Below are 27,008 nucleotides of genomic sequence, written 5' to 3' on the forward strand. Positions count from 1 at the left end.
TGGTATTGCTCCAATTCCTTTTCTAACACTATAGACCTTAAGCAGCTTTCATGCGTTGCACCCTCAGGACCAGATATGAACTATTCTTCTTCATCCTCCAAAATTAATTTTCTTTTTCTCATCACTCTCTTTTCTTTCGATGACCCTTCATCCGTGTCAGATTGGCAAGGTTGCGACGCGTCCGGGCCAACTTCCCCTTCTCTCTCTTCTGCTTCTTCTTCCAACTCTACTTCAAGCATCATCGCAAATGCTCAGCTTCATCGATTTCAAGTGATGTGTCAGTTGGGTCAGGACGCATCACTTGTTCCTCTTCTTCTTGGCCTTGATTCAAACTTGCCAAAATCACTCTGAAAACTTCTTACTCGTCTCTTCGAGCCAATTTTGCAAGTTCCACGCTATTTCGCTCTGATGCGGGACTATCAGAGCTTGGCTTGGAGGGAGTGGTTGGTGGGGTGCCGAATGGGGTATGCGGCGACCCGGGAGATGAAATGATAATGGTTGAACGCAGCGGAAGGGGTTGGCTAGCTCCTTCTGCTTCAATGGGGTATAAATGGTGGCTAAGGGTTGGATGGATAATGAGGGAAATGGATGCACTTCGGGCGATGGTGCGTTGTAGAGATGAGCGGGAATAGGGTCATGTGTCACACCCACTGGTGTAATATTTGGAATAAACAGTGGTGGGGCAGGCTTTGTGTAGGGTTTCTCGGCAGCTGTGGAGGAAGAAGGATGTTGCCGTCTCAGTTTGGTAGGAGTTTTGGGTTTAGGTTTGGCGGTGGTTTTGGGTTTTTGGTAGGTTTTAGAGGATTTTGAATTTTTGGTGGTTTCGATGGGTTTCGACCGAGATGGTCGCTGGGATGTGGAGGAATGCCCGCCGTGCGAAGGCTTGGTCGAAAGGGGGGTTTTTGAGGTTCGACGAGGGTTTGGAGGGGGCGACATTGAAGCAGAGGAAGATGAGAAGGAACTTACCGGCGACATGCCTCCGTAGCTCATTGATTGGTTTTGGCTGTTGGATGCTAAAGACATTGTGGCTGAAGGCTGACCGGTCTAACAGACTTGATCGAAGGGCGGTGAAGTTCGGGAGCTAGGGTTTTTTTTTCGAAGTCTGGTTGAAGGAGGTGGAAGAGGAGAGAATATCGAAGGTTTGCATTTTATAGGTTTGGGGAGAGAGGATGGTGACGTCAGGCAGTGCCAGACATCCTCATTTATTAAGAAGACGAAAGGACATGCCTAGGGTTGCTAGGCAATCGAGTGTTTTGTGTTTTCAAGATGCATCCTTTTGGTTTGGGCCATGCATTGGCTTAAGTCCAACGCGTCAGTTTTATTCCCATCCTAAGCTTCTTCTGGTTGTACACAATTTTTTTTTTCAAAATTAAATAAAAATCTTAAATGAGAAAGCAATAACATTCATCAATCAAATTAGAACGTACGCAAAGACAAGCAATCAATGAGTAAACACAAACACAGTGATAAAATACATAATGCAAAAGAAATGAAGATAGAAGAAGCGTCCCTGGAATATGTGTCGATGTGAACGCAGGGATGCTTCGACACAAGCCTCAGTTGGCATCGCGTAGTACGAGGGATGACTTCTGTCGTTCTACATCATTTTCAAAGTAAGGCTTCACTCCTTGCCCATTTACTTTGAACGTATTTGTGCCATCCTCCCACGTTGACTCTATTGCTCCATTGATATTCCCTGGGGTTTCCGTGTTGCTGGGTAAGACTCCAGGCTGCCAATTCTTCAACTCACTCGCAATCTGCCCCACCTGTATCTCTAGAGTTCTGATGGAAGACGCCTGGCTTTTTAGCAATGCGTCATTCTGGGCGATATACTCCTTTAAGAGGTTTTCAAGCGGAGACGTTGAACTCGACACATGACCTCCTCTATTAAAGGGTTGTTAGTATGGCTTGCTGCATTGGCTGGAATCCAGGCAACGATCCTTGCCTCTGCTGTTGGTTTACCCCTGAGTGGTGTGGCTTCTGTTGATTACCTGCCCAAGAGAAATTTGGATGGTTCCTCCATCCAGAATTATATGTGTTTGAGAATGGGTTATTTTTAATAAAGCATACCAATTGCGGATTTGTGGGCAATCAGAGTAGGAATAGGGATCTCCACAGCCCACACAGCTAACCATAGGCTGTACGAATGTTTCTACCTGATTTACCTTTTGCAAGTTTAATGCGTTCCCCAGTGATATATTCTGCAAAAGGTTTGTCATAGTAGCCACTTGTGTAGAGAGCGTGGCTATTGCGTTAGAGTCAATAGAATTCACCTTCTGAGATCGCCTCTTCCTTTCTGCTCTTGCGTCGTAAGTGTCATCCACCCATTCCATATTATGCTTGGCTATGCAGTTCAGTATTTCCTTAGCTTCATTATAAGATTTGTCCATGATATCGCCAGCTGCAGCTGCGTCGGCTGCCATTTGAGACACTCTGTTTAATCCGCCATAGAAAGTCTCCATCTGGATGGTTAAAGGTAATCCATGATTGGGGCAATTCTTGACTAATCCTTTAAAATTCTCCCATGCGGCACTTAAGGTTTCAGCTTCTTCCTGCTCGAAGTTCATGATCTCTCTTTGCCTCCTTGCGTTTATGGTGAATGGGAAGTATTTCTGAATGAATTTCTCCACCAACTTTTCCCAGGTCGTGATCTCTCCAGGCTTCAAAGAACTTACCCATTACTTTACGTCGTCACGCAGAGAATATGGGAATAAAGATAGCTTGATAGCTTCTTGAGTGATTTTAGGAATCATAAATGAGTTTCATGTCTCCAGGAAACGTTTCATATGGGCGTGAGGGTCTTCTCCCCAGCACTCCCAAATTGTCCAGCTGTTTGGAGCATTTGTAACATCACAGATTTCATCTCAAATCTTGTCCCATCTGGCCTTGGATATATGATCCCTGGTGAGAAATCATACAACCCAGGAGACGCATACTCCAGCATGGGACGCGTACTACTGTTTGCCATTATGATAGGATTTTGCGCAGTGTGGGCTAGCTGTTGAGCTAAGTTATGATTCGTTTGTTCGTCTGCCATTTGTTGTTGCCTGGTTTGTTGTCTGAGCAGTTGTTGTCTTAACCTATGATGACGATTAGATTGATTTCTTCGTTGGAAGGTCCTTTCAACTTCGGGGTCGTATACAAGTTCAGGGGTGCTTTCCCTGCTCATAAACATTTACAAGCTTCGGCTTAGCTTGTAATACTCCCTCGGATGAAGTTTTCCTACAAAAGATACACGCAAAATTTCTGGTTAGTTTTGTTGCTGAATCCCCGGCAACAGCGCCAAAAACTTGTTCATTGATTTCGTTATTCAAGCTTAGGAGTGTATTTTATAAAATAATTGGAAAAATAAGTGCAAATGTGAATGATGCGTCGATGCGTTTATGATGCGTTAGTGGCGCGTTAGCATGCATGACACTCCCCTATAGACGTTCAAGTTTTCCTGAATCAGATCCAAGTATAAATACAACTCAGGTTCCTGGTAAGTCCAGGGTCGAACTCAGGAATTCAGATTAAAGCTAACGCAGGCCTTGCATTGTAACTGTTGTAGAAATATCCTAAGTAAATGTAGAAATGAGTTATTTACACTAAACTGCTGTGTGTGTATGGAAGAAGATACAAAAGGGTCGAGTAGAGAATGATGGGTCGTGTGAAAATGCAGTTTAATGCAATTGATATGCGTCGATCTAAGTTAGATGTACACAAACAAGAATATGATGCGAATGAGATGACTTGTTTATCTTCGTTTATGCGTTAGACTCTATTCGGCACTTCTCAATGGGAATATCATACAATACCTATCTCTAGGATGTATGTGTCAAACACAGGATGCAATAAAACACCAGTGCGTCTATCTCTAGATGTACTAAGTATTTCTAACTTGATTTTGGCTTACTTATTCTCTCGAATAATTTAAGCTAAAGCTGCTTTTACCAATTCATTTAGTTGGCTTAAGCGTTCGAAATAAAATTTTGCATGAGGTTATAGATGCATCCAACATAAACAAGAAATAAATAGTGGCAAAGTATGATAAATCTAATATGTGAATTTTTAAAGAAACTGATTGTCTTTACAAACCAATACTTAATCAAATGAGAAGATGAAAGCGATAAGTAAGATGAAATGAAAGGAGTCAAGCCGCAAAGTACAATCTCTTGTCCTTTTTGGCTCAATTCTGGTTCGTGTACAACCACTTGTGGAAGATTTGGAAGAAATGTCTCTCTCGAGCTCAGCTTCCTCCGCTTCTTGATCGGTGATGGTGGCGGTTCTCTTCCCTCTTGTTCTTCTCGTCACCACAGCACATCTCTACGGTCTCAAAATTTTAGAATTATGTAATGATCTAAAAGATCTAAGATTCTAAACTAAGCTCGTTCATCTGGTGGGATTTCTTCTATTTATAGGCATCGATCTTCTTCAACTTGATGATGGGCAACATTAAAATCCATACTCTGGTCGGCCGCCTAACACTCAGATGTTTTTCAGACACCGCCCGCTGCAGATGCCCATGCTTGCAAGTGGTGATTTGACACAATCTACCTGATTCAATGAATCTTCCTTGCATTGAATCCCTTCAATGCATGCCCCATGCATTAGCCTTTGCCTGCGACACTTTTCTTAATCATGCGTTAGCCTTTTGTTGAGATCTTGCAATATCATGCGTTAGTGCCACAATATTTTAGCAATAAACATTCTTTTGCATGAGTTTGATAGTGTTCGAGTAATTCCATGCGTTTTCTCTAAAAATGATGACATTTTATCATTAAAGACCCTAATTGTTCCAACTTTTGAGCCACAATAACTTGTATTTCTATAAGTTATCAGCTAGGCTTGAAAAGAAGATAGAAATCAAGGAAGAAGGAAGTAAGGGAAGGTTGAACGCATAGGGTTAAGATTGGACGCATAGAGAGACCTTGTGGATTTCATTTTGAGTCTATGGGGAACAAGATAGAAGCATAAGACAACCCCTTGGGAAAGAATTACACCAAGGAAGCCCAACTGCCCTCGTTAGACGCATACCTAGGAAGGAAAACATAGGTTGGGTGCATACCTAAGGGGGATATGTAGGTTGAGCACATACCTTTACTATGAACCAAAGAAGAAAGCTATGCTACAAAAAGGAGACAAGTTAGGAGCATAGCTAGGAAACCATATATCCAAATTTAGAGAACCGTGCATTGAAGATACTATATGGGCACATGATGGGTAATGTTGGACGCATAAGGGGGTTTTCAAGACATCTTTATTAGATTCCATAGGAGGGAAGGAAGTCACCTTGAATGCATAAAGGTTATCTTGGGGACTATGCTATAAATGGAGAAATGTATGCGTTAAACACAAGAAATTATGCTCTGAAGAACTGTTAGATGATCTAGAGGAAGGAAAGGAAGACTTGGGTACATACTAGGACAAAAGGTGGGTGCATACTAGAGTAGATGAGATCCACTTGAGCGTATACCTGGACAAGGATGGACGCATGGAAGGGTTATTAGGGATGTTTGGAGACAAGTGAATACTTAAGGAATGAATTGGTTAAATATGAGTGAACCATGTGTTGAGCTATGCACCACCAAGAGGGGAAAAAATAGGGTTGAACGCATAGAGTGGGGATGATGGGCGCATAAGGTATTCAAGGGAGAGAAATTGGCTAAATGTTGGATAACATAGGACACAACAAATAAAGAAACCCTAGGAAAAAACTAATGATGGGTGCACAAAGAAGGAAATGGGTGCATAGCAAGTAATTTTGAGCACATTGGACAAAATCAATGAGAGATATCATCCAAGAATGGGGCATAGGAGGGAATAGGATGCATGGAAGGAAGATAATTTTGAGCACATTGGACAAAATCAATGAGAGATATCATCCAAGAATGGGGCATAGGAGGGAATAGGACGCATGGAAGGAAGAACCGTGTGCCTAAGAAAAAGGTAATGTGCCTAAGGTGTATGGTGTGTATGTTCATGAGTTGGTTACAAGGGAAACAAAAAAGGGTCATGGTGCAACTGAGTGAAATTTTGGTTAATCCGAGTAGGAGATGGAAGATGGAGATGTAATGTGGAGCATGCAAAACAAGGATGGCTACATAAAAAGGAGGCATGCATTGGACATGTTGCATAGAGGGTACAACATGCTTACATGCAAGTTGGTGGCAATAAGGAAGTAGGAGGTGGCTCTCTATGTGATGACATTCAAAACTTTCAAGAGGTAGAGGTGTCATGCATTGATGGCATGATGGCATGAAAAGAAGGATGAAGGGTTGAATCCTATAAATACCCTCGGAGATTCTTAGTTCAGATCACAACTTAAAAATTCCTCAAAAAAGACTTATAGAGGAGTGATTAAAGGTGATTCATGCTTTGAGGAGATCATCCATGCGCCCATCTATGCATCCAAGGTATTGAAGAGAGTTGCCTTACGCCCAAGAACAAGATGCTTGCGTTCAACTGTGTTGAAGGGATAGACCTTGCGCCCAACTATGTTGTGGAAATCAACCCTGCGACAATCGGACCAGAGGATGATGAGTGGTCTATTTATGACTGTTTGGATGTATTTATACACATATATGTATCTATGTGTGGTTTTGAAAAACTTGGCATAATCTGAAAATATGTTTTTTGGATTTTAATTATTGGTTTTCCATCATTTTATCTGGATGACAGTTTTGACTATGGATTTGCTTGAAAGTATGTTTTATATTGGTTTGATAGAAAACTGGAATTGTACCCGGAATATTGTTAGCATAGTTCATGGATGTATGGCTGAGATTGCCAGCATACTTGAGTACATCTAGTAGGAATTGTCGACATATGCACATTTGGCGAGTTATATTGGGTACTAGGATTGTTTCCTCAAACTTGTGTTTGGTTGAAATGGTTTCTTTGGAATTGTGTTTGGCGAAATCATTGCATTTTTGGAGAACATATGATCATGTCAATAACGTCTCAATTTCCAGAATGAGGTCATGCATACTGTATTTGGTTATATATGAAATTTTATTCCCGAAAACGATTTTCAACAATAAAACTATTTTTATACTAAACATGTCACTTAGCCACTCACTGATTTTTCCCAACTCATGTTTTCCAAATATTTTATTCTCCCCTCCCCCTCCCTCCAGGTAGTGCAAGAGTGGAGTTCCAGGTACTCAGGTTAAGGTTTGCCACACTATAGCCATGTTTTTAGGTTAAGGTCTGCTCTTAATGAATTTTGTAGCCTAGAAGCAGAGTTATCTAAGCTGAGTCTGGAGTTGCGTAAACATTATATTGGGTTGTAATAAAATAAATTAACCAGAGAGCTGTTGTAGTTTAAATTTGGCTAAAGGGTTGTTGGTAATATAGACCTAAGATGGGCAATAGTTATCACAATAGAGTTTGAGATGTGTTTGGTAAGTGCAAGGTGATGGATAGCAAGTGTTACAAAAGGGTGATGTCTGTTATCTACACGCTTCTTTCAAGTGAAAGAGGTAAATCCAGGAGGGAGTGTGTCACTATGTATGGCATTTTAGGCTAGGGCACCCAAATTTCTTTTATTCACAAAAATTGTTTCCAAACTTATTTCAAAATAAAGATCCATCTGTGTTTCAGTGTGAAATTTGTGCTTTTGCTAAATATCATGGAAGTACATATACACCTCGTTCATATCAAGCATCAAAACCATTTACTTTAATTCACATTGATATTTAGGGTCCTTCATGAATTAAAACATGTAAAGATAAAAGATGGTTTATCACTCTAATAGATGATCATACTATAGTTTGTTGGATGTACTTACTAAAAGAAAAATCAGAAGTTGAAGATGTTTTAAAACAATTTCACCACATAATTCACATGCAGTTTAATTCTAAATTCAAATTGTTGGGAGTGGTAATGGTAGAGAATATTTTACTCAAGTCTTAAGGAGTTTTTTCATAGAAAAGGAGATAATCCAACAAAATTCTTGTAATGATACACCTCAATAAAATGGTTGAACTGAAAGAAAAAACAACACTTATTAGAAGTTTCTCGAGCACTAATGTTCTCTATGAGTATACCTAAGTACCTTTGGGGTGAAGCTGTTTTACATGCCATAGATCTAATCAATAGAATGCCATCAAGGATCTTGAATTTTCGAACATCCATCCAACTTCTTCAAAAAGAATTTCCTAGATCTAGATTGATAAGCTCAATTACCTTAAAAATATTTGGGTGCACTTTGTTTGTAAAGAATCCTAATTGAAGTGCGTAAGTTGGACCCAAGAGCAAAAAAAATGTGTTTTTTTAGGTATTGCTCCAAACCAAAAAGGGAATAGGTGCTTTGATCTACTACTAGGGAAAATGTTTATTTCGATGGATGTACAATTTTTTGAAAAGTAGCTTTATTTTAAAAATCAGATTCATGGAACATCAAATAGGTTCGAATATGAAGAATCTACCATCTCAAAATATGGAAGTCATAGAAAATCTAAGTCTTGAATTGATTGCAAAGAATCCTGATATAAGTCTTGAAGTGATTGCAAAGAATCTTGATATATCTTCAAAAACCTCAACTCTTGACTTTCTTAACTTTGAGAATAATAATCTTGTTCAAGAAATTGAAGAGATTAGGGAAACAATGCATGAAACAATTTCAACAGCAATCACATTTGAGAAGAAAATCTTAACTTTAAAAATAAGCATCAGCATGGATTAGATGGTGTGCATTCACATCATTTTACTCGTAATCAACATCATTCTGAAAATAGATATCCATTGAAATCAACAAAACTCTTTGGGCAAACTTATGAGAGGAGGACAAATCATCAAGATCCCGAAAACTATCCCTCCTCTTTTCTGTCAAGATTTTGAACCAAGATCAGACAAATCCCCAGGTGAAAATTCAATCTTTGATTTTGATATTCCTATGGCTTTGAGAAAAGAAAAACGTTCATGTGTCGAATATCCTATGTTAAATCATGTATCTTACTCAAATCTCTCCGAGTCTTTTTCTGCTTTTACTTCTAGTGTCACCAATATCCAAACACCAAATAGCGTTTTGGAGGCTCTTAACATTCCAGAATGGAGAAAAGTTGTATATGAGAAGATGAGTGCCCTTGAGAAGAATCAAACATGGAGGATCGAGGAGCTGTTAAAAAGGAAAATCAATTGTTAGGTGTAGATGGATCTTCACTCCTAAGTTTAAAGCTGATGGAACTCTTGAAAGATATAAAACTCGTTTTATTGCTAAAGGATATACACATACATATGGGATTGACCACACAGAAACATTTGCTCTTATTGCTAAACTTAATATTGTTTGTTCGAATTTTGTTATCTATTACAAAAAATTTGGATTAGCCAATAAATCAATTTGACATGAAAAATACATTCTTAAACGACCACATTGGAGAAGAAATATACATGGTACCTCCTCCAGGATTTGAAGAAAAGTTTGGATCAAGAGCGTGTAGACTAGAAAAAGCTTTGCATAGCCTTAATCAATCTCCAAAAGCCTGGTTTAAAAGGTTTGCTCGGGTCGTGAAAAAGTAAGGGTATGAGCTTGGGTATTCACAAGCTCATTCAAGTCATACATTATTTACTAGATTCTCACATAAGAGCTTTGATTGGAGCTTTGATGCAATAATTCTTCAAAGAGAGTAGGTAAAAGATTTAGATTAAAAGATTTTATTGCATCAACTGAAAATAATAATTTTTCAAAGAGAGTAGGTAAAAGATTTTTTTTTAAAAAAATCAAGTTTACAATTCTTAGTAAAGAAAATGTGGGGGAAAAAAGATGAAAAAGAAAGGGGGATAAACACCATTTTTTAGAATAAACCTGCAAAAGAGCATCTGCAGCCTTACCTTATGGTTCTTGAATCTTGATCAGTGACATGTTAACAAGACAATACCATGCATGTGTATGTACATATAAAAGACAAGTTGCAGTACCTGTTCCTTGATGTCACACAAAAACTTATACTATTTACATGTGAGCCAAAGTTTTTGTCTACTAAATAAAGCAACAAAAGTTTTTGTCTACTAAATAAAGCAACAAGAGTTTGTCTACTAAATAAAGCAACAATGTGGTCAGAAAGAGCACTTCCAATCCAATCCAATTAGTTTCCAGCCAATAATTACATCACAGATTTCACTATGTGCTCCTTTCCACTACCAAAATGACCACAGTTTTTATGCTTCCAACATTCCAAGATTCTAAACATCAAGTTTCATTTAGTGATCAATGAGAATTGGAATATTTTAGTGTGAGAGAGAGAGTTATTAACCATTCAAAGTTGCTGTTCCTGCAGTTGTGTCTTAACAACCAGAACCACCAGGTGGTTGGTTGTGGCGAGGCCCTCCAAATATAGGTCTCATGTATGAATCATCAAATTTCCTCCAAAAGAAATGTATGGTGAAAACAGGCCTCTCTATTAACATCGACAAACTATCCTTTGCCCGGAGGACGTTGGTTGCAGCAGACTCTTCCATGGAGAGCAAAGGGAGAGTTATGTCGTCTTCAGTGAACTTTGGTCTGGGGTTGCTTGTACTGCTACTTGCTTGGTTGGGAGGTATTAGACATCTTATGAGTGGCTTTGTTAGAAACCCAAATACCTGAATTTCATAAAAATATAGTGAAAATATTAATTTATATGTTAAACCTTAGGGGTTGTATCAATTTAAATTATGAACTAATAATTGTATCGATTTGAACCCTAAACTTCTATAAGTGTATTAATTTATACCATCATGTGAAACTTTTAATTGTATCAATTTAAATTATGAACTAATTGTATCGATCTGAATCCTGAACTTTTGTAAGTGTATCAATTTACACCCTCATGTGAAACTTTTAATTGTATCAATTAAGCCTCTAAATTTTTATAAATGAATCAATCTAAGACTCAAAACAAAATTTCCTTTGAAAGTCATCCATTCATTTACTATAATCATCCATTTTGTAAAATCGATGTTTGAAAAAATCTATACACGTTTGAAAATTAATGCAGGAATGATTTTCAAAGATAATCGTAATGAAGAGTCTAAATTGATTGATTTATGAAAATTTAGGAATTCAATCGACTCAAATTACATGTTTCACATGACAAATGGTCAAACAAAATTTGGAGGGTATAAATTGACACTTACGAAACTTCAGGATAGAAATATATTGATGCTATAGACATTTCATAACATATTGCCTCTCTTCCCAAGTAGTGACATCTTTGCAGAAGAAAATCATAATGTGATGTGATGAACCTTTTGCATAAAAATAATTAGGAACGAACACATCAAGAATGTCAAACACTTACCACTGTGGTGAAGAGTACAACAATTGTGGTGTTGGTAATCATTGTTGCATGGGTTGGATCCACCGTAACCCCGGAATATGTGAACTTCAAAATAGATAATCATTTCCACATTTAATAGGTAAAGTGCCTTGTGAATTATATAGATATATATATTCGCCAAGTGCTATTTTCGTCTATGAAGTGTTCTAATCAGAAAGAAAGGCTCACCTGTTTGAAAGCCAGAGCAATGGACACAGCTCCTCTCATCAGTCCAGCCCACCATATAATGATCTGTACAATTTCACATCAGTGTAATTCCCCTACAATTCCATAGTGGCAATCATACGGGGATACCAACCTGTTGTTTAAATGAGATCATAGAAGGCGACGACGATCTATCTTCACGCTTAACAAAGTAATTAGATATAGCAGATAGGGGAAATACAAAAGCAGCACGACCAAGCAATATCAAGAGAACTATTGTGGTATATGTACCAAGCAACTTCCACAAGCTGCCAATATTTGAGAAACAGAAAAGTCTTAAGATTGTGATATTTTCCTAGCATTCAAACATTACCAGTCTTACAGTTGATGCTGTCAAGATGGTGCCAAAGTAACAGTTGTTTTTTTCCAATACTGGAAATATAACATACTAAGAATTTATTGAAGTCCTAATTCATTGTATATGTTAACAAAACTAAAACTTCCATGTGTCTTCAATGTACGATCTGCATATAAAGGAATACTATTTTTAATGCTCAGGAATAATTAAGATTTAAGGCCTTCTGTCCAGGGGCACAAATTCACATAAGGTTAAATAAATTTAGGTCATGAACTTCTATATTTATGTCTATATGAACTTTAAAAATTATCTAATAGGTCTCTAAATTCTCAATTTTGTATCTATCCATAAAATTTCAGTTTTGTATTGTGTTCGCTTCATTGAGTTCCAATAGAATTTTGCATATTTCCAGCTTTGTTTTTCATTTTTTTAATCATGCTTTTCCTGTGAATGCCCCTAAAGGAAGGGTAAAATGCCTAATCAAAAAAGTAACTTGGCTTAATTTCATAACTAGGTTTGCTTTTATTTATTATATGTCTCACTATCAGTCTAGATTCTTTTCGTTTGGAACACATTACTAGTCTAGATTGATCACCTAGATTGGTAGACAAATACTAAAGGGGCTGAATAAAATTTGGTTTTCGTAAAAGCAATTTGGGAAAAGATATTAGAAATAAGACTGACATTTTTTTTTCACCCTAAACATAGGACGAAACCTTTAGAGATGATAAACACACTAGGTGAGTGTACATTCTTCACTGTTAGGCCATTCTCCATTTCCAAGAAAGTAAAAAGGAGAAAATGTACATTGCGCTAGTCTTGTTTTCATTAAAAAAAATAAAAAATAATAAAAAAATAATAAAAAGGGTAAAAAGGAGAAGATAAAGAATAAGAGAACAGGACCATCTTCGTGAGATCATTACCAAATTATCAGTCTCGTGGGAGCGGGTGTTTACTAACAATCTAGTTATCCTTTTAAAATTTATTAGATAACTTCCTGGAACATAAAAAGGGAAGAACAGTGAACTGATACCTTAATTTAGTTATCTTCCACTTCTCAATGTCAAGAGCATCCATGCCCACATAAAGAAATATTGCAGTTTCAGCAACAAACGACATCATTGCAAATACATGCCTGGAGTTAATAATTCATAAGAAGGATGATTACAAAAACCAGAGAAACATAGACATTGTTACCTTCAGCATGCATCTAGAAGTTGTGTCTGTACTTGCCTGGTGGTAATTCTTGAACCATCAGTCACATTATGCCATGCATAGTGCGACATGATAATCCCACAAAAGAAAACTGTGAGTATTCCACTCAACTCCAGTAACTGGAAATTGAAACAGATACTCAATTACAACTGAAATTTTAATATTTTTTCAATAATTAAAGCAAATAGCATCATTTTCAAAAAGTGGACATTATACAATGACTATTAAGTGCTTATGCATTTTTAAAGCAGATACAACACTTGTAGTTAAGGAAATGAAAAAAGCCTATGCTGAAGGATGCAAAATTCCGAAAGGAGCAAAACATAGTTTATTTTGGATAATTAGATAACAGGATAAACGGGTTAGAGACTTTTGTTAGGAACATTGGCAAGAAAATATTAGGAAGGGCATATTCATCCTTAGCTAAAGAGTTATCAACATAAGTGATTATAAATACAAAAGGGTGAAAAGGAGGCAGGCAGGCTTCGGAGTAGTTTTAGGAGAACCCAAGCCTCTTGGAGAGATTATTGTTTTCCTTTCTTATCTTAATATCATCTTTTAATAACCTCACTTTCAGTACTGGTTTCTATCAATTTTCTACTCATCTAGCAAGCCATTTCCTCGGTAGAGGTGGTTTTCCGTAATATTCTTCTAAAAGGTAACTTTTTTTTTTTTTTGCACTGCAGCATATATCGTGTTTGGAGGTGGGGGTTATATTATGAGAATCATACAGACCCATGCATCGTGCATAACTAATTCTGAACTGTAACTATGTTTAATCAAACGTAGATTTGAAACTTTTTAGAGAGGACTACTCTGAAGCTGCCAGAAGAAGCTCCTTTAAAGAACGTTATTGGCAATAGGAAGGGAAATAAAATGTTTACTTTATCTTCTGATATCAGCCTTCAGTAAAAGCTGGATCTAGAATTAAAATTGACATCACCTTTAAAAAAAGGTGGACATATTTACCTCTGCCAGCATGTACGATAGGTAAGCCATTAAAACCATTATCGCAAGCTCACGCACACTTGAATGTCTGCAAAGAAATAAAAGTTCAGAGTTGCAGAGTTCAGGCTGTCTGAACCTACTTTCAAAATGTGTCACAACAACTACTGCATAAAAGATGCAAACTAAAGGAATAGAAACTAACCTCCCAAAATATAAGGTTTTCAGGATATATGCTGTTAGAAGCCCGGTCTACAGAAATTTAAAAAGAAATATAATCATTTAATAAAAACATTCTCCGGACATTATTTGTAACATTATTTATAATGGAACAGAAACTAATGGGTTTGTTCTAGCTGTCTACTAATCATTATCAAAGAAGTTTATCGAGTGGAATGGAGCAGTACGAAGATGAAGAAGAGACTGTGCTCTGAAGGAAACCTTTCCATGCCTCCGTTACCTTTTGGGAGGCCTGCACCTAAAGCTGGCTGAACCAAATTTTCAACCTTGAGCATGTTTATGTTGGTATGAGGTGAGGTACAAAAAGAGTGGTAGGGCATTGGTGATCATCTATATTCCACTCAAAACAGATCTCTCAAATTTCATCTGATAGTCTGTAGTCATGGAACCTTGGGTCTTCTTGGTAAGGTGGTGATGACCACAAAACACAGAAAAAGGTAATCCTTAAGAGATCTATGGAAAACCATCGACAAATCAAAGGCACAGAGAAACTTACTCCAGAAACTAGAAGGAAGGAGTTAGCAGTTCCTTCTTGTTCCTAGCAAAACAACATTCAGATTCCTAACCTAAACACTGTGTTAGGTCTTGAGATCTCTCGGCAGAAGGTTCACCTTGACAACCTTCAGGAATTTAAGATTCTAGACGAAGGGGTAGGCAGGAAGAGCAGTCTTGTCTTAAGCTAAATTGAATAACAGGATCTAGATTTAGATGAAAATGACCTTAACTTATCACATACTCGTGTTGTAGCATCTCTCCCTTTATCAAGGTGAAAGTTACCAAGCTTGTCTATCATTAGCAGTTTATATACAGATCTTAAACATTGATTTTATAACAAGCAATTCTGAATGGAAACAAATCCTTGGACAGTTTTTATACCTTATATCCAGAAAGGAAGCAGCACATTAGAAACATAAGCAAGCACCAAATGAATGCATTAAAAAATTGATCCGTGAATTTTAAATTCAGGTGTGTTTGCAATTCAATCAGGAGCATATAGTGATCAAATTGTATCTAGACTAGCCCATGGATATAATTTTTTGATAACACTTTATGAAGTCAAATCAAGCTTACGGTAACTCCAAGGACAGTGCTTGTTGAAAATAAGTAACAAAAATCTCCCAAAAGATGAAGGGCTGTCTTGTTGTTAAGCCTAGTGATATCAATCTTCTGGACTGCATTGAAGAGAACAACTGAGGTTGCATCGTTCACCACTCCTTCCCCAAAGACTAGGCTGTAGAGTAAAGGCGTCTCCTCTTGGTGTAGTACCTAAATCAAGGACCATTAGTAACAGTAATATCTCATAAATAAAACATGCAAGTGCGACCATGGAATTTGATACTGATTATAATAGAAAAGAGAACAGTTGGAGAGCAAGCTAACCTGCAGGGTGCATACTGTGTCCGTGGATGAAAAAATAGCACCTATAGCTGAATCAAGAAAAGAAAATCTTCATTCATCTACCCTATAACTAACATCAGTTTAATCAGCATAAATCAGCATATGGTTAAAAGTTAGATTTTCATAATTTAATCTCACCAACGTAGTCCCGTGCTGACAGTCCATGAAAGCCCATTCTCGGAAACAGCCATCGGCTGCCTAATCAATGCATAAAGAACCGTTTCACATGAATTAAAATCTATCAAAGTGTCCCAATAATGATATATGGACAATGTTGCAGTGTTGAATTAAGAATTAATTCGGAAGAGATTTGGCTTATACCAGCCGTTATAATAAGTGCAGATATAAAAACACCAATCACCCCAAACAGCATAATGGTCAAGAAATTATGGAAGAACTGCTTCTTTTTAACTTGAAATCTGCAGACAGGAAGATAAGTCAGTGAAACATGGATTCAATAAACATATGCAGAGCTATACAAAGATACCACTAGCTTAGAAAGCTGTACGAACCCAGCATTGAAAATTATTGGTGGAAGAAGATATATGAAGAACACTTCTTCATTAAAAGTTAGGATATGAGAATTTTTTCCCTTGCTGCAGACCAATATGATCGTTCCAGTAACAACTCCCTGTTTAAACAGAAAGCTTGGAATAAGAAAAAAAATCAACATTCTGCTATGATGGCAACTACATAAGGAAGCAGTTGAAAAACTCTGTCGTGAATCTTCAGTAAGCAGGAAGTGACATTTAATATAGTTGTAAAGATATAGAAATATGAGAAGCCAGTATAACATTTTTACATATTACTAGAAAAGATCATTTGTTCAGATGTTACTCCATGAAAAGAGATGTTTGATCTATGGCCATTCCCTTCAGATTCAATATTAAAACAAGAGATTTGGTGAGGCAAGGATAGGGTTGGGTGAGAAAACATGTTAGTCGCCATTCTCAGAATTCAATGGAGTTAAATAGATGCTCATGATTTGATAGGGCCCTGGTCATACATGTATACTCTCGTAAACCTCTGAGGAAGGAGATGAGCACGTGAGTTAGTCGGGTGATGTTGGATGATGTGGGCCCTTTTTGTTAGAATTCGTGAAAGAGAGAGAGAATGTGGTATTTAGGGTGAGACAGTGTTGTGTGGGGGGTATCATTTTGCATACTTTGTGGTTTCTCAATGAGAATTGGGAGAGGAAGGAAGCACTCTAAACTTCCTTGTATTCTTGCTACTTGTTCATAAATAAATTGTTGAGCAAGTTTCATCATAATTGTAGTAACTAGCAAACACTACCGGGTTCATTCGATGCACATTTGGTTCTGAAACCAACAATTTCTTAGAACCCTCAAAACGGAGAAATGATCTTCTATAAAAATCCCGACTTTGATACTAAAAGTATTCTCATCTCCAATAATAACCCCTCTCAGCTGCAGAATACATCTGCTTTGAAATTCCAGAAACATGATCCTTCTTACCCTTTTGAATAATTATGCTTAAAGATGCAGACATAATAACATAGAAGCAGAGAAGATCAAGAACATCATCTTCACACTGCTGAAGCTCTTTCGCACACAAATAGTAGTGGTGATAGGGCGACTACATATAGAAGTTCTTGCACTATGAAACTACATAAAGAACATCAAAAGGTATCATTCCCGTATGTTAAATTAAATGTACACAATCTCCAACACGAAAAAAATGTACATTATCGCCAACCAGTCAATCATCAACCATGATAAACATTATGAACTCATATCCAGCACAATCCAGCAGGTGGGTGCGATGAACTTTCATGCCTACACTAAGTAATGATAAAATATTAAATTTACCATGACCCATCTGCTAAAACTTTTGAGTCCGTGGTATCAGAGGATGAAGACTTTTGTTCTAACTCCATTCATATCATTTCCTCCCCTGATAACCACTCCTTTAACTTGGAACTTCTTGTGTTCAAATTCACCTAACATCATTCCCGTTCCCATTAATTTCCTCCCCATTTATACTGACAAGCACTCTAGTGTGAAACTTCTTGTGCTCAAACTCCTCCAATGTTATCCCCTTTACGATTAATATGGACAGCCAACCCATGGAAGGTTAGACGTTGGAAACCCTCTACCCAGTATATAAATATTCATTCCCAAGCCACAGATCACAGGAGGGCAATAATAAAACATCAAATATACCCTAAACCATGCGATTAAATTTCTGCATTGAGTGATATAACAAGCAACTACTAAGAGGAGGCAGGAGAATCCAGTGAAGGTGAAATGAAAGAGAGAGAGAGAGAGAGGGAAGAAGAAGAGAGTATATACAATGATAATGGCGGTGATGGATTCATTAACCCATCGATTTTCTTCAAGCAAGTGGCCAATAACCAAACAAAAACAAAGAACGGCAACGAACAACGTCAAGGGGACGACCTGAGCGTGATCGCTGCCGATGTTTTTCACCGTTTCGAAAACTCCCATTTTTGCCTTTCGTCGCTTCAAATCTTCTCGCCGTACTGAATGAATGCCTTAACAGGAAATGACAAGCGATTTTGCCGCGCAATGGAATGGAAGCTGAGCTGAGTTCGTTACACAAATCCTTACTGACACGTGTGCAAAGATTCTTACATTGGCAGCACACGTGTTTCGTAGTCCAACTGTCCTACCATACTGCCACACTCCAAAACAACATTAAAACCACAATGACTATGGTATGGTCATACTATACATATGTTACATATATAGTTGTACTATTCCCCATTACACTATGAGCTGGTTACCTAAAGGGATATTAAAGGAGATCAATAGGTGTTGCAGTCAGTTCTGGTCAGGGTTTGTCCAAGGTAGAGAATAAGGTTCAACATGTGTAAAATTGACAAGGATGGGGTATTGGGCTCACGGATCTTAGCTATATTAATCAAGTTATGCTTGCCAAACACAGTTGATGCATCTTGAGAAACTAGAACAATTTGGTTACGAAGAATTCTAAGAGGTAAATGTTCTAAAGATGACGACTTTCTTAAGGTTCCATTGAGAAATAATCCTTCCTTGACCTAGAGAAGCATTTTGTGGGCTGGGATATTTTCTCGTAGGGATACAGATGGAAGGTGGGAATTGGGTCCATGTATCTATTGACAAGGATCCATGGATCTATTGTGAGTAGATGTAGACTTGTGTGGATCCTTGATAATGAAACAAACTTCATAGCATGCGATGCTGAAGATATTATTAACATTCCCCTAGGAAATCTTCTATCTAAAGAATAAATTATTTGGAGTAGAGACAATATAAGCATCATCTCCGTTGAAAGTACTTATCATTTGGATACTCTCCTTTGTTCTTCTATGAATGAGGCTTCTTCTACGGTTGGTGGTGGAAATCCTTTATGAAAAACATTATGGAAATTAAAGTCGTTCAGAGAGCTAAGATTTGCATTTGGAAGATCATTAATGACATCATCCTACTCGGGTCAATATAAAAAAACGTGGCATTACTATTAACTCTGTTTGTTTATTTTGTAGGAAATTCATGGAGACAGCAAGTCACACTCTATGGTTGTGTAAGTTGCTCAAAAAGTGTGGGAAGAATTCTTTCTTATCTTAGTTGGCTCATTTATCTCTTGAAAGGAGGATTGAGAGGCGATGGACCTTTAGGCATGCACCATTAGCAAGTTAAGGAATGAGGATCTTTCGAAGGCGATTATTGTTTTGTGGAGCCTATGGAGCTACATAAATCAAATTTATTGCTCAGATGGTAATGATGAGAAGCCCAATCTTCAAAGAGTCTTCAAGTTAATCAATAGCTATCTTCTGGAGGCCCATGAAAACCTTGTCAGACGTGATTATTCTTCAATGTTTCCTTCCTTGGTAAGGTAGGAGAGTCATGGGAGTCGGGATAGGTCTCTGGTGGTTGTTGGAAGTTGAATGATGATGCTTCATGGTGTAGCGGATTGATCAAGAGTGGGGAGACTATCAGGATTGGTTTATCATCATTGTTGCAATTAAAAGGGGTGTCAAGCTATCCTCTATGGGTGGAATCAGACTCGACGAACATCATTTGTGCTCTCAACAAGCCATCCACTAATCTAATAGAAACTAGGAATATGGTCGAAGTTTTGTTTGATATCACTCTTTGTTTGGGCAATGATAGGTTTGTGTATTGTAAGTGTGATTGTAATTTTGTAGCACACTCTCTAGCACGTGGTATTGTTTTTTGTTTTGATCTTAGGACCCCTCCCTCCAAGATTTCTTTTGGGGAGGCATGTACCCCGCTTAGGTGTCCTCTGCTATGAATGAGGACCTTTGTGTTGTTGCATTATGAAGTTTCTTTCCAAAAAGAAAAACTTCGGCAATTTATAATTAGAATATATTCTTTACTAAAATTCTTCAAAATAGTTCATACAGGTGGGACTATTTATTGGAGGTTTATTAAACTATATGGACTATTTACGATATCTTAATCAAATTATAAGAGCTAAATTCTAATGTTTAAAACTATATGGTCTCAATTTCTAACTTTCTTCAAATCATTGAGACCAAATGCTAATTTGATCCCAAAAGAATTATCAAAATGAAAATAAATTTTATTATGGAATGTTATCTTATAAAGTTATTTTTATTAGAAATGTCATTTTTACTTGAAAACAATTTAAAGGGTCATGTTTAAATTGTCGATGTCAACAAAAATGTTGATATCTCAATTTTATGAAAATATTGATAAAATTATCAACAACGTGTTGATAGAAATAGATATTATTAAAAAATAATTAGTAAATAGGTATTTGAAAATTATTGAAAATTTTCAAAAAAAATTATAAAAGACAAAGAATTTCAAAAAGTATTTTAATTAGTAAATAGATTTTCTATGCTTTTCAAAACAAGTTAAAATGTTTACTAATTATATTATATTCACATTAATGATATTTTGTTGCTAATAATTTTAGTGTTTCAGAGATGTTTTACAATATAATAGAAATGTCGTCTCACCTTTTATGAAAAATGTGAAAATAATGATGGAAATGTAGATTTATCCTTGAAAATTTAAGTGAAATTTACTAATTATGCTGACATCATAATTGCCTGAATCATTTTTGAAAAACTATAATTGGTGGCTAAAAATAGATTGCCAAAATGAAAAGTGGCAAAAAGTTTACTTATTCAGAATTATAACAACCAAAATTATAGGAGATGAAAGTAAAGTTTTAAACATCCTAAAAAGGAAAAGTATATTTTAAATACATTTTCAAGTATTTAATTTTTTTTAAAAAAAGTCAATTTAGAAAAAATCTAAGTATTTAACAACTAGATTGACTCGTGTGCAAATATTGTTATATGACAACACACGAGTTTCGTAGTCCATCATTCTACCATACTACGACCTTTCAAAACAACATTAAAACGTGTCATAAGAGGAAGGTTTAAAACTAGGTAAGCGTAGTTGAAAAATAGCAAATTGAAATAAAGTTTGGAAAAAAAGGCCTAGTCATCATTTTCAACTCGATATTAGATTAAGCAAAGGACATAAATACCCTTACAACAACCATCTCATTTAAACCCATAGTAAAAATTAGTTAAAATGGAGATTCTGAAGGAAGAGAGAGAACTGGCTGCCAATTTCAAAATTGCAATGCACTAATTAACTACATTTTATTTACTTCAAGGAACTTTATTGTTATCAAGATGATAACACCAAGCTAAAAAATATGAGTAGATTTTTTATGAACTGAAGAAATAGTTCTTGCCCTTCACTGTGTGAGTGACTATTTTCCTTGAAAATAAACCTTTCAGTTTTACCTAATTTTATGAACATGATTTATTTTTAGAGTAATTAAACTATAGTTTCGATGACAGTTTCCTATCACTACTTCATGGACATTTATGGTACTTTTAATATTATGATTCATTGGAAATTTATATCAAAAATATGTTTTAGCTTGGATTTATTGATGAGAATGTTTTGGAAATCCTGTTTTAGCTTGATTTTCATGGAATGGTTCGTTGTGAAATGCGATTCATAAAGGTTTATGGAAAGTGATGGTTTATGCTGGTTTGTGAAAGATTGTATTCAAACCACTAGATCTTGTACTCACGATTTTACCCTTATATTATGAGAATGTGTTTCCATACCACCATCTAAGTGAGTATGAGGGGTGAAAGAGGCCAAAGTAACTGGGAAATCCAAAAAAACCTGGCCATGTGGTGAGGAGATATGATTTAGGTCTTTAGGACCCACCGTAGCACACACATAGGTTATGGACTGTATGTTAGGATGCTTAGCCCTTTGGGAATAACTTTGGGTGTACGTATGATGAGTTATATTTATGTTGAGTGTATCAAGATTACTTTACACCAACGAGATTGGGTACAGATTTGGTGATGATTGTAGTAGTTCATGATGTTTTTTTTATGAATTATTCTTTGGAATCCTAATTTTATTGATTGAAATGGTTTATGTTTACAATTTTATGACAAATGTTTACATTTTATGTTAAATCATTTGAGTTTGAAATATAAAATATGTTTTTACAAACTGTCACTCATTGGCTCCCCAACTCATCCTTTTCCTTTTGTTTTTCCCTCCCCAAATAGAGAAAGAGCTCTAGGTGTCTATTAAAGCCGACATCTGCCAGCTTTTCATTAGGACTCATTCCATTTTGTATGTTTATAGTTTCTTTGTGTCGACATGTAGTTTTAAAGACCTGTGGGTACTGTATATGGGTTTAGGTCTGTGTAAGACTTTGATGTATGGTTTGGGTTTTTGTTTTTCTTTATGAACCTTTGTGATTTGATATAATAATGGTAACTTCCTTTTATTTAATAGTTGGTGTTTTATTGTTGGCAAATATTGTGGAGAGTCATGGCAAGTATAGGAAGGTTGGGTGATTGAACCAGAAAGAGTGTCAAATCCTTCTGATCCAAATCAAATAAAAATTTATATTTCATCGAACTAACTACTTATACTATTGAATAGCACAAGTGGCAAGTACGGAGTCGAACCACATGGAGCCTAAAATTGAATCTCTCTAAGCTAAATTAGTCTATAGAAATTAGTAAAAAGGGGAGATTTTGGAGATGGTTGGTTTGACAGGAAAAATAAATGCAAGAACTTAAAGTGCAAAAAGTAAAATAGATAGAGAAATAGAGAGAGCGAGCATGAGATTACCTTCGTCGATTAAGAGATTGTCGGGCTATCTATGGACCAATTCATTTCTTAATCATGCAAATGTTCATTAGGTTATCTATTTCTCATGCCTAATCGAATGCATGGAAATTCAAACAAACTCCCTAAGGAAAACCAATGCGGATGTCGGTTCCTAAATTAACTAAGCAATGTCACACAAGCCTATTTACTAGTTAATCGTATTAAGTTCTTAGATTGATTAGGACAAAGCTAAATTGGCCAAATCTAACCTAACGTATTTCCACCTTAGATTTTGTTATCTTTCACTACTGGGTGATCCTAAAATCCTAGAAATCAAACTATAGTATAACTAAACCTATCGCTACTCAAATTAAGCATGTTTTAGATGCATTACAGACACCTAAAGCATACATAACATGGGTGAAAGAACATACAGGTATTAACGATTAAATTGTCAATTCAATCTACTAGCATGCTCATCCTAGACATTTAAGCCAGGAAAGGAAGATAATAAGACGCAGAAAAACCCAAGAAGAACTATCATAATCTATAAAATCCATAGAAAATGCCCAAAAAAACCTCAAACTGACGTTTGGGCCTTCAACCATTCATCAATCTGAATTTCGATGCCAAAATATATAAAATAATCTTAAAATACAAGGAAATCTCACGTGGCCAAAATCGAGCTTAGAGCTTTAAACTCGGCCTAACTTTCCTCTCCCCAAACCTAAAAAATGAAAATTTTCTTTCATAAGAACTACGCAATGCTTGGACACTATAGATCCTTTTCGAAGCGCAGAGGGGTGGGATAGATAGGCCCTGCTGCGCCTCACATGCATGCTTGCTCATCTGCTGCACACATGCACGACCATATGGCGTCGCAGCGCCACAAGTAGCACCTCAACGCTACCTTCAATTTCCCAAAACTTGTGTCCTCAGGAAAAAGCATCGAGCATGGCGCGGTTGCGCTACCGTGCTACGTTCCTAAGGACATTTTGGTCATTTTATCTTGAAGCCTCAGATGTTCTCTTTAGCTCCTTACTGCTCCAAATTAATCTCGAACAACCTGTAATGGTCAATTTTATCTCGAAGATGCTTGATACCTTAAACACATAAAACCAAGTAATAACTTTGAATTAAATGAAGCTAGATAGCACTATTCTATCAGTCAGTTACCTCACTGCTGCTCAACTCAGTAGTCTCAAAGATCGGTTGCAACAAGGGTTCATCTCACTTTCTAACTGATTCAACAACTTGAGCGACAAGGTCACTCAAGCTCTGAAGGTCAGTTCTAGCCTCAGATTCGGAATAGAGGTTATCCCATTGGAAGCTCAAGAACTCTTGTTGCCTAAGAAATGATTCCTGCGAGCACTTAGAAAAGTTATTAGAAAGCCCCTGAAATTTTATTAGAAATATGTATTAAATACATATTAATATGTATAGCTTTAAATATTAAATACATATTTTATTAAAAAGTTTATTTGGATGAGATCCAAATTATAACTTTATAATATAGAGAATCGAGTTGAATATGATTCAAATAATTAATTATTTATTTGGATGATATCCATATAAATAAATAAATTATTTTATTTGAATGAGAATAAAATTAAATAGATAGTGAGATAATTAATTTATTTGATTATGATTCAGATTAATTAATTACTTAAATTTGAATGAGATTTAAATTAAAAAGAATCTGCATAAGATAAATATTTAAATATGATTTAAATATTTTAAACCTTTTAATATGAGACATTAAATGGGAAGATTTTTTATTAGATAATATTGAATATTTAATTTAAAATATCTGCAGAGGGATTCTTCTAATAGGATTAGGAGTGACCTAGTAGAGATTTATAAATAGGGCCCTAGGGAGCCCTCATAGAACTCACTCTCTACACTCTACAAAATAGTCTCTATAGTCATTTTGCAAAGATTTCTCTCCCAAGAGAATTCTCCCAATTTTTAGAGAAGGGTTCTCTAGAAATTTTTCTTTCCTAGTGTTCTCTAGAAATTCTTCTTTCCTATTCCCTCTCATCTTTCAAGAGCGGTTCCCACAAGTCAAATTCTTGTCAGAGTCATAGCAAGGAAAATCTCATGGAAAAGGAAGACTTTAAAAAGAAGACTATTGATTCAAAGAGAAGATTATGTTGAAGTTATCAACCGGCAAAGGTATATTGCTTAACATTTGCTTGATTATTTGTATTTTTAATTCCTTCAAGAAATCAAAGAACGTGATCATATGCTTTTGCAAGGATTCAAATCCCTTCAAATATAAGCGTGTAAATCAAACTGTGTAATAGAATCAGTACTAACCTGTTGGAAACTCTCCAGTGATGGGGGTTTACAATCTTCTTCATCAAAACCAAATACTTCATGAAACTCTTCTTTAGTCATATAACTCAGAAATTCAGAGGAACTTAACGTAGTTACTACACTAATGTTCCTTACCTAAGGCTCGAGTTGGACTAAGAGCTTACCACTCTGAATGTTAAGTTTGTTTACGGTGGTGACCAACTAAGTAATCTAGTTGGCCAAATGCTACATACCCATTCTCGTCTCTTTTTGGAATAAGACATTCTCTTGTTGAAACTTCTTGGTTTCTTATTAGAACTTCATCAAGGTCTCTGCCAAAGCCTTCACTACATCCTCTAAGGGTGAACTGGAGATATTTGATGTACTCATCTGATAGTCTATTTGACCTCCTTAACAAAAGTTGGGATGGTCTCGCCATCTAGGGTCTTAGATGTTACTGTAGGAGTCGCGCCTCTGCCCTCCTTGGTTTCTAACATAGTGTACTATTAGCACTGAAAATGTGCTAATTTTCCTAGCTTATTTTGAGCTCGTTCTAGGATTTTACATGTTTATTCTATGATTTGTAGACATTGAGCAACTAAAAGATAGAATTGACAATTGAAACTAAAACGATACGAAAATGAACCAAAATGGAGCTCTAGAGCATCAACCATGAAGAGAGAGAAGAAAAAGGATGAAATTGCCCTTGGTGCCAGGCACAGCGGCACTTGCTCGACGTTATGCCCGACACTTTTTCCAATAGCTGCCAAAATGGAGTAGCATTATGGCGCTCCAAACTTTGACAGATATACACGGGCATCATGAGGTGCTCTGCTATACCCTCCCTTCTACACTTTGACTAATGTGGTCAGCACCACGATGCTAACCCCTTTTTATAAATAAAAATCTTGTTGAATTAGATCATTCCAACCTCGAATTTTCAGCCTCCAGCTCCACATTCTCTGTATTTTCTTCATTCTCAGCATTAACTTCTTGTAATTTTTTAATTTGTTCACATTTGAACTTCATCTTGGCACATTATAAGTGGCTAAGGTAAGTGTTCCTTTTTTAGGATAGAATTGAAACTCATTGATTCTTTGTTATGAAACTCTTATTTAGCTCTAGTTACTATTGGATTTTCTTTGTTCTTGATGTAATTTAACTTTTATGCCTAGAAATCATTTATGGTTTGATCACCTATTGTGTTTTTCTTGGCTTGCTAGAGAGGATTGCATCTAAGTGTTTAAATCTCAATGGGGTATAAGTTAGTAAATGCTTGTGATTAAGTTTCAAATTATCTATAGTTCTTTTGTGGCATTGCATGACTAACCCAATCAAGAATTAAATCAATTGGTAGTTTAGACTATCCAAATTACTAGTTGTCTTGGCTAGATTACCTAAGCTTAAGGCATATGTCCAATTGATTAGGCTGCTATCAAGATTGATCTTTTGAGCATATAGACTAATTAAGAAATTAATTAGTGCATTAGGGCATTTATCTATGTTCTTCCAAGCATATGAGCTATGAATAGAATCAAGCAAGAAACGCTCCTTTAGAGATTAATGAACAATCAAATAGACAAGTAGAATTCAATTTTCCTAAGCTATATTTTTAAGCAAATCAAATTCCGATTTTAAGTTACGCTTTTACTTTTATGCACTTTAAATTCATTTAAAATCAAAACAACAATCTCACAAACCCCCATTGTTACTCTTCGAATTCATCAATTAACTTCAATATCTCAAGGTTCCCTGTGGAGACAACCAGTTCCCACTAGCCTACAAGCTCCTGAGAGCAGTTTATTTGTTTGGGGTCCCGATAGGCCTCGACCATGTACTCTTCCACAAGGGTCTAGGGCTGAGCTTGACCAAGAGCCATCTATTTCACCAAAAATAGTTAAGTCAAATAATTGGGAACGTAATTCATTTATCTCGTGTAAATTGGATGGAATGATCATGTTAGCACGTGTCCCAAATTAT

The 27,008-nt window shown here is 36.4% G+C and overlaps 1 protein-coding gene and 1 non-coding gene across 4 annotated transcripts; one reads left to right on the forward strand and one right to left on the reverse strand.

Annotated features, from left to right (window-relative positions):
• Positions 1–2,478: 2,478 nt before the first annotated feature.
• LOC120069098 (small nucleolar RNA R71) lies at positions 2,479–2,582 on the forward strand. The gene has a single exon (XR_005479440.1). It is a non-coding gene; the product is annotated as a small nucleolar RNA R71 (small nucleolar RNA).
• A 6,038-nt stretch (positions 2,583–8,620) lies between these two features.
• On the reverse strand, positions 8,621–18,265 carry NHX3 (Na+/H+ (sodium hydrogen) exchanger 3). Of its 3 annotated transcripts, XM_039041347.2 has the most exons (15): positions 17,916–18,265; positions 16,116–16,234; positions 15,925–16,022; positions 15,742–15,801; positions 15,586–15,632; positions 15,277–15,471; positions 14,171–14,217; positions 13,990–14,056; positions 13,039–13,139; positions 12,839–12,940; positions 11,602–11,755; positions 11,472–11,534; positions 11,265–11,348; positions 10,239–10,566; positions 8,621–9,100 (listed from the first exon to the last, which is right to left on the reverse strand). In XM_039041347.2, the coding sequence occupies exons 1-14, from the start codon at positions 18,069–18,071 to the stop codon at positions 10,270–10,272; spliced, it is 1,590 nt and encodes a 529-aa protein (XP_038897275.1). In that variant the 5' UTR covers positions 18,072–18,265; the 3' UTR covers positions 8,621–9,100; positions 10,239–10,269. The 3 variants fall into 3 exon arrangements, with proteins under 3 accessions (XP_038897275.1, XP_090174462.1, XP_090174461.1); XM_090318336.1 differs by lacking the exon at positions 8,621–9,100 and having other exon boundaries at positions 9,876–10,566; positions 18,024–18,264; XM_090318335.1 differs by lacking the exon at positions 8,621–9,100 and having other exon boundaries at positions 9,876–10,566; positions 17,916–18,264.
• Between the last annotated feature and the right edge of the window lie 8,743 nt (positions 18,266–27,008).

Source organism: Benincasa hispida, chromosome 9, assembly GCF_027475165.1.
Source record: "Benincasa hispida cultivar pf3 chromosome 9, pf3_genome.v1.1, whole genome shotgun sequence".
Taxonomy (NCBI): Eukaryota; Viridiplantae; Streptophyta; class Magnoliopsida; order Cucurbitales; family Cucurbitaceae; genus Benincasa; species Benincasa hispida.

Coding starts and splice junctions, on each gene's coding strand:
- NHX3 (XM_039041347.2), bottom strand. CDS start 18,071: ATGGGAGTTTTCGAAACGGTGAAAAACATCGGCAGCGATCACGCTCAG. Junction 11,756..12,838: donor TGGAAGATAACTAAATTAAG/GTATCAGTTCAC, acceptor AAATATTGGCAG/CTTGTGGAAGTTGCTTGGTA. Junction 11,535..11,601: donor TGATCTCATTTAAACAACAG/GTTGGTATCCCC, acceptor GAAATTGTACAG/ATCATTATATGGTGGGCTGG.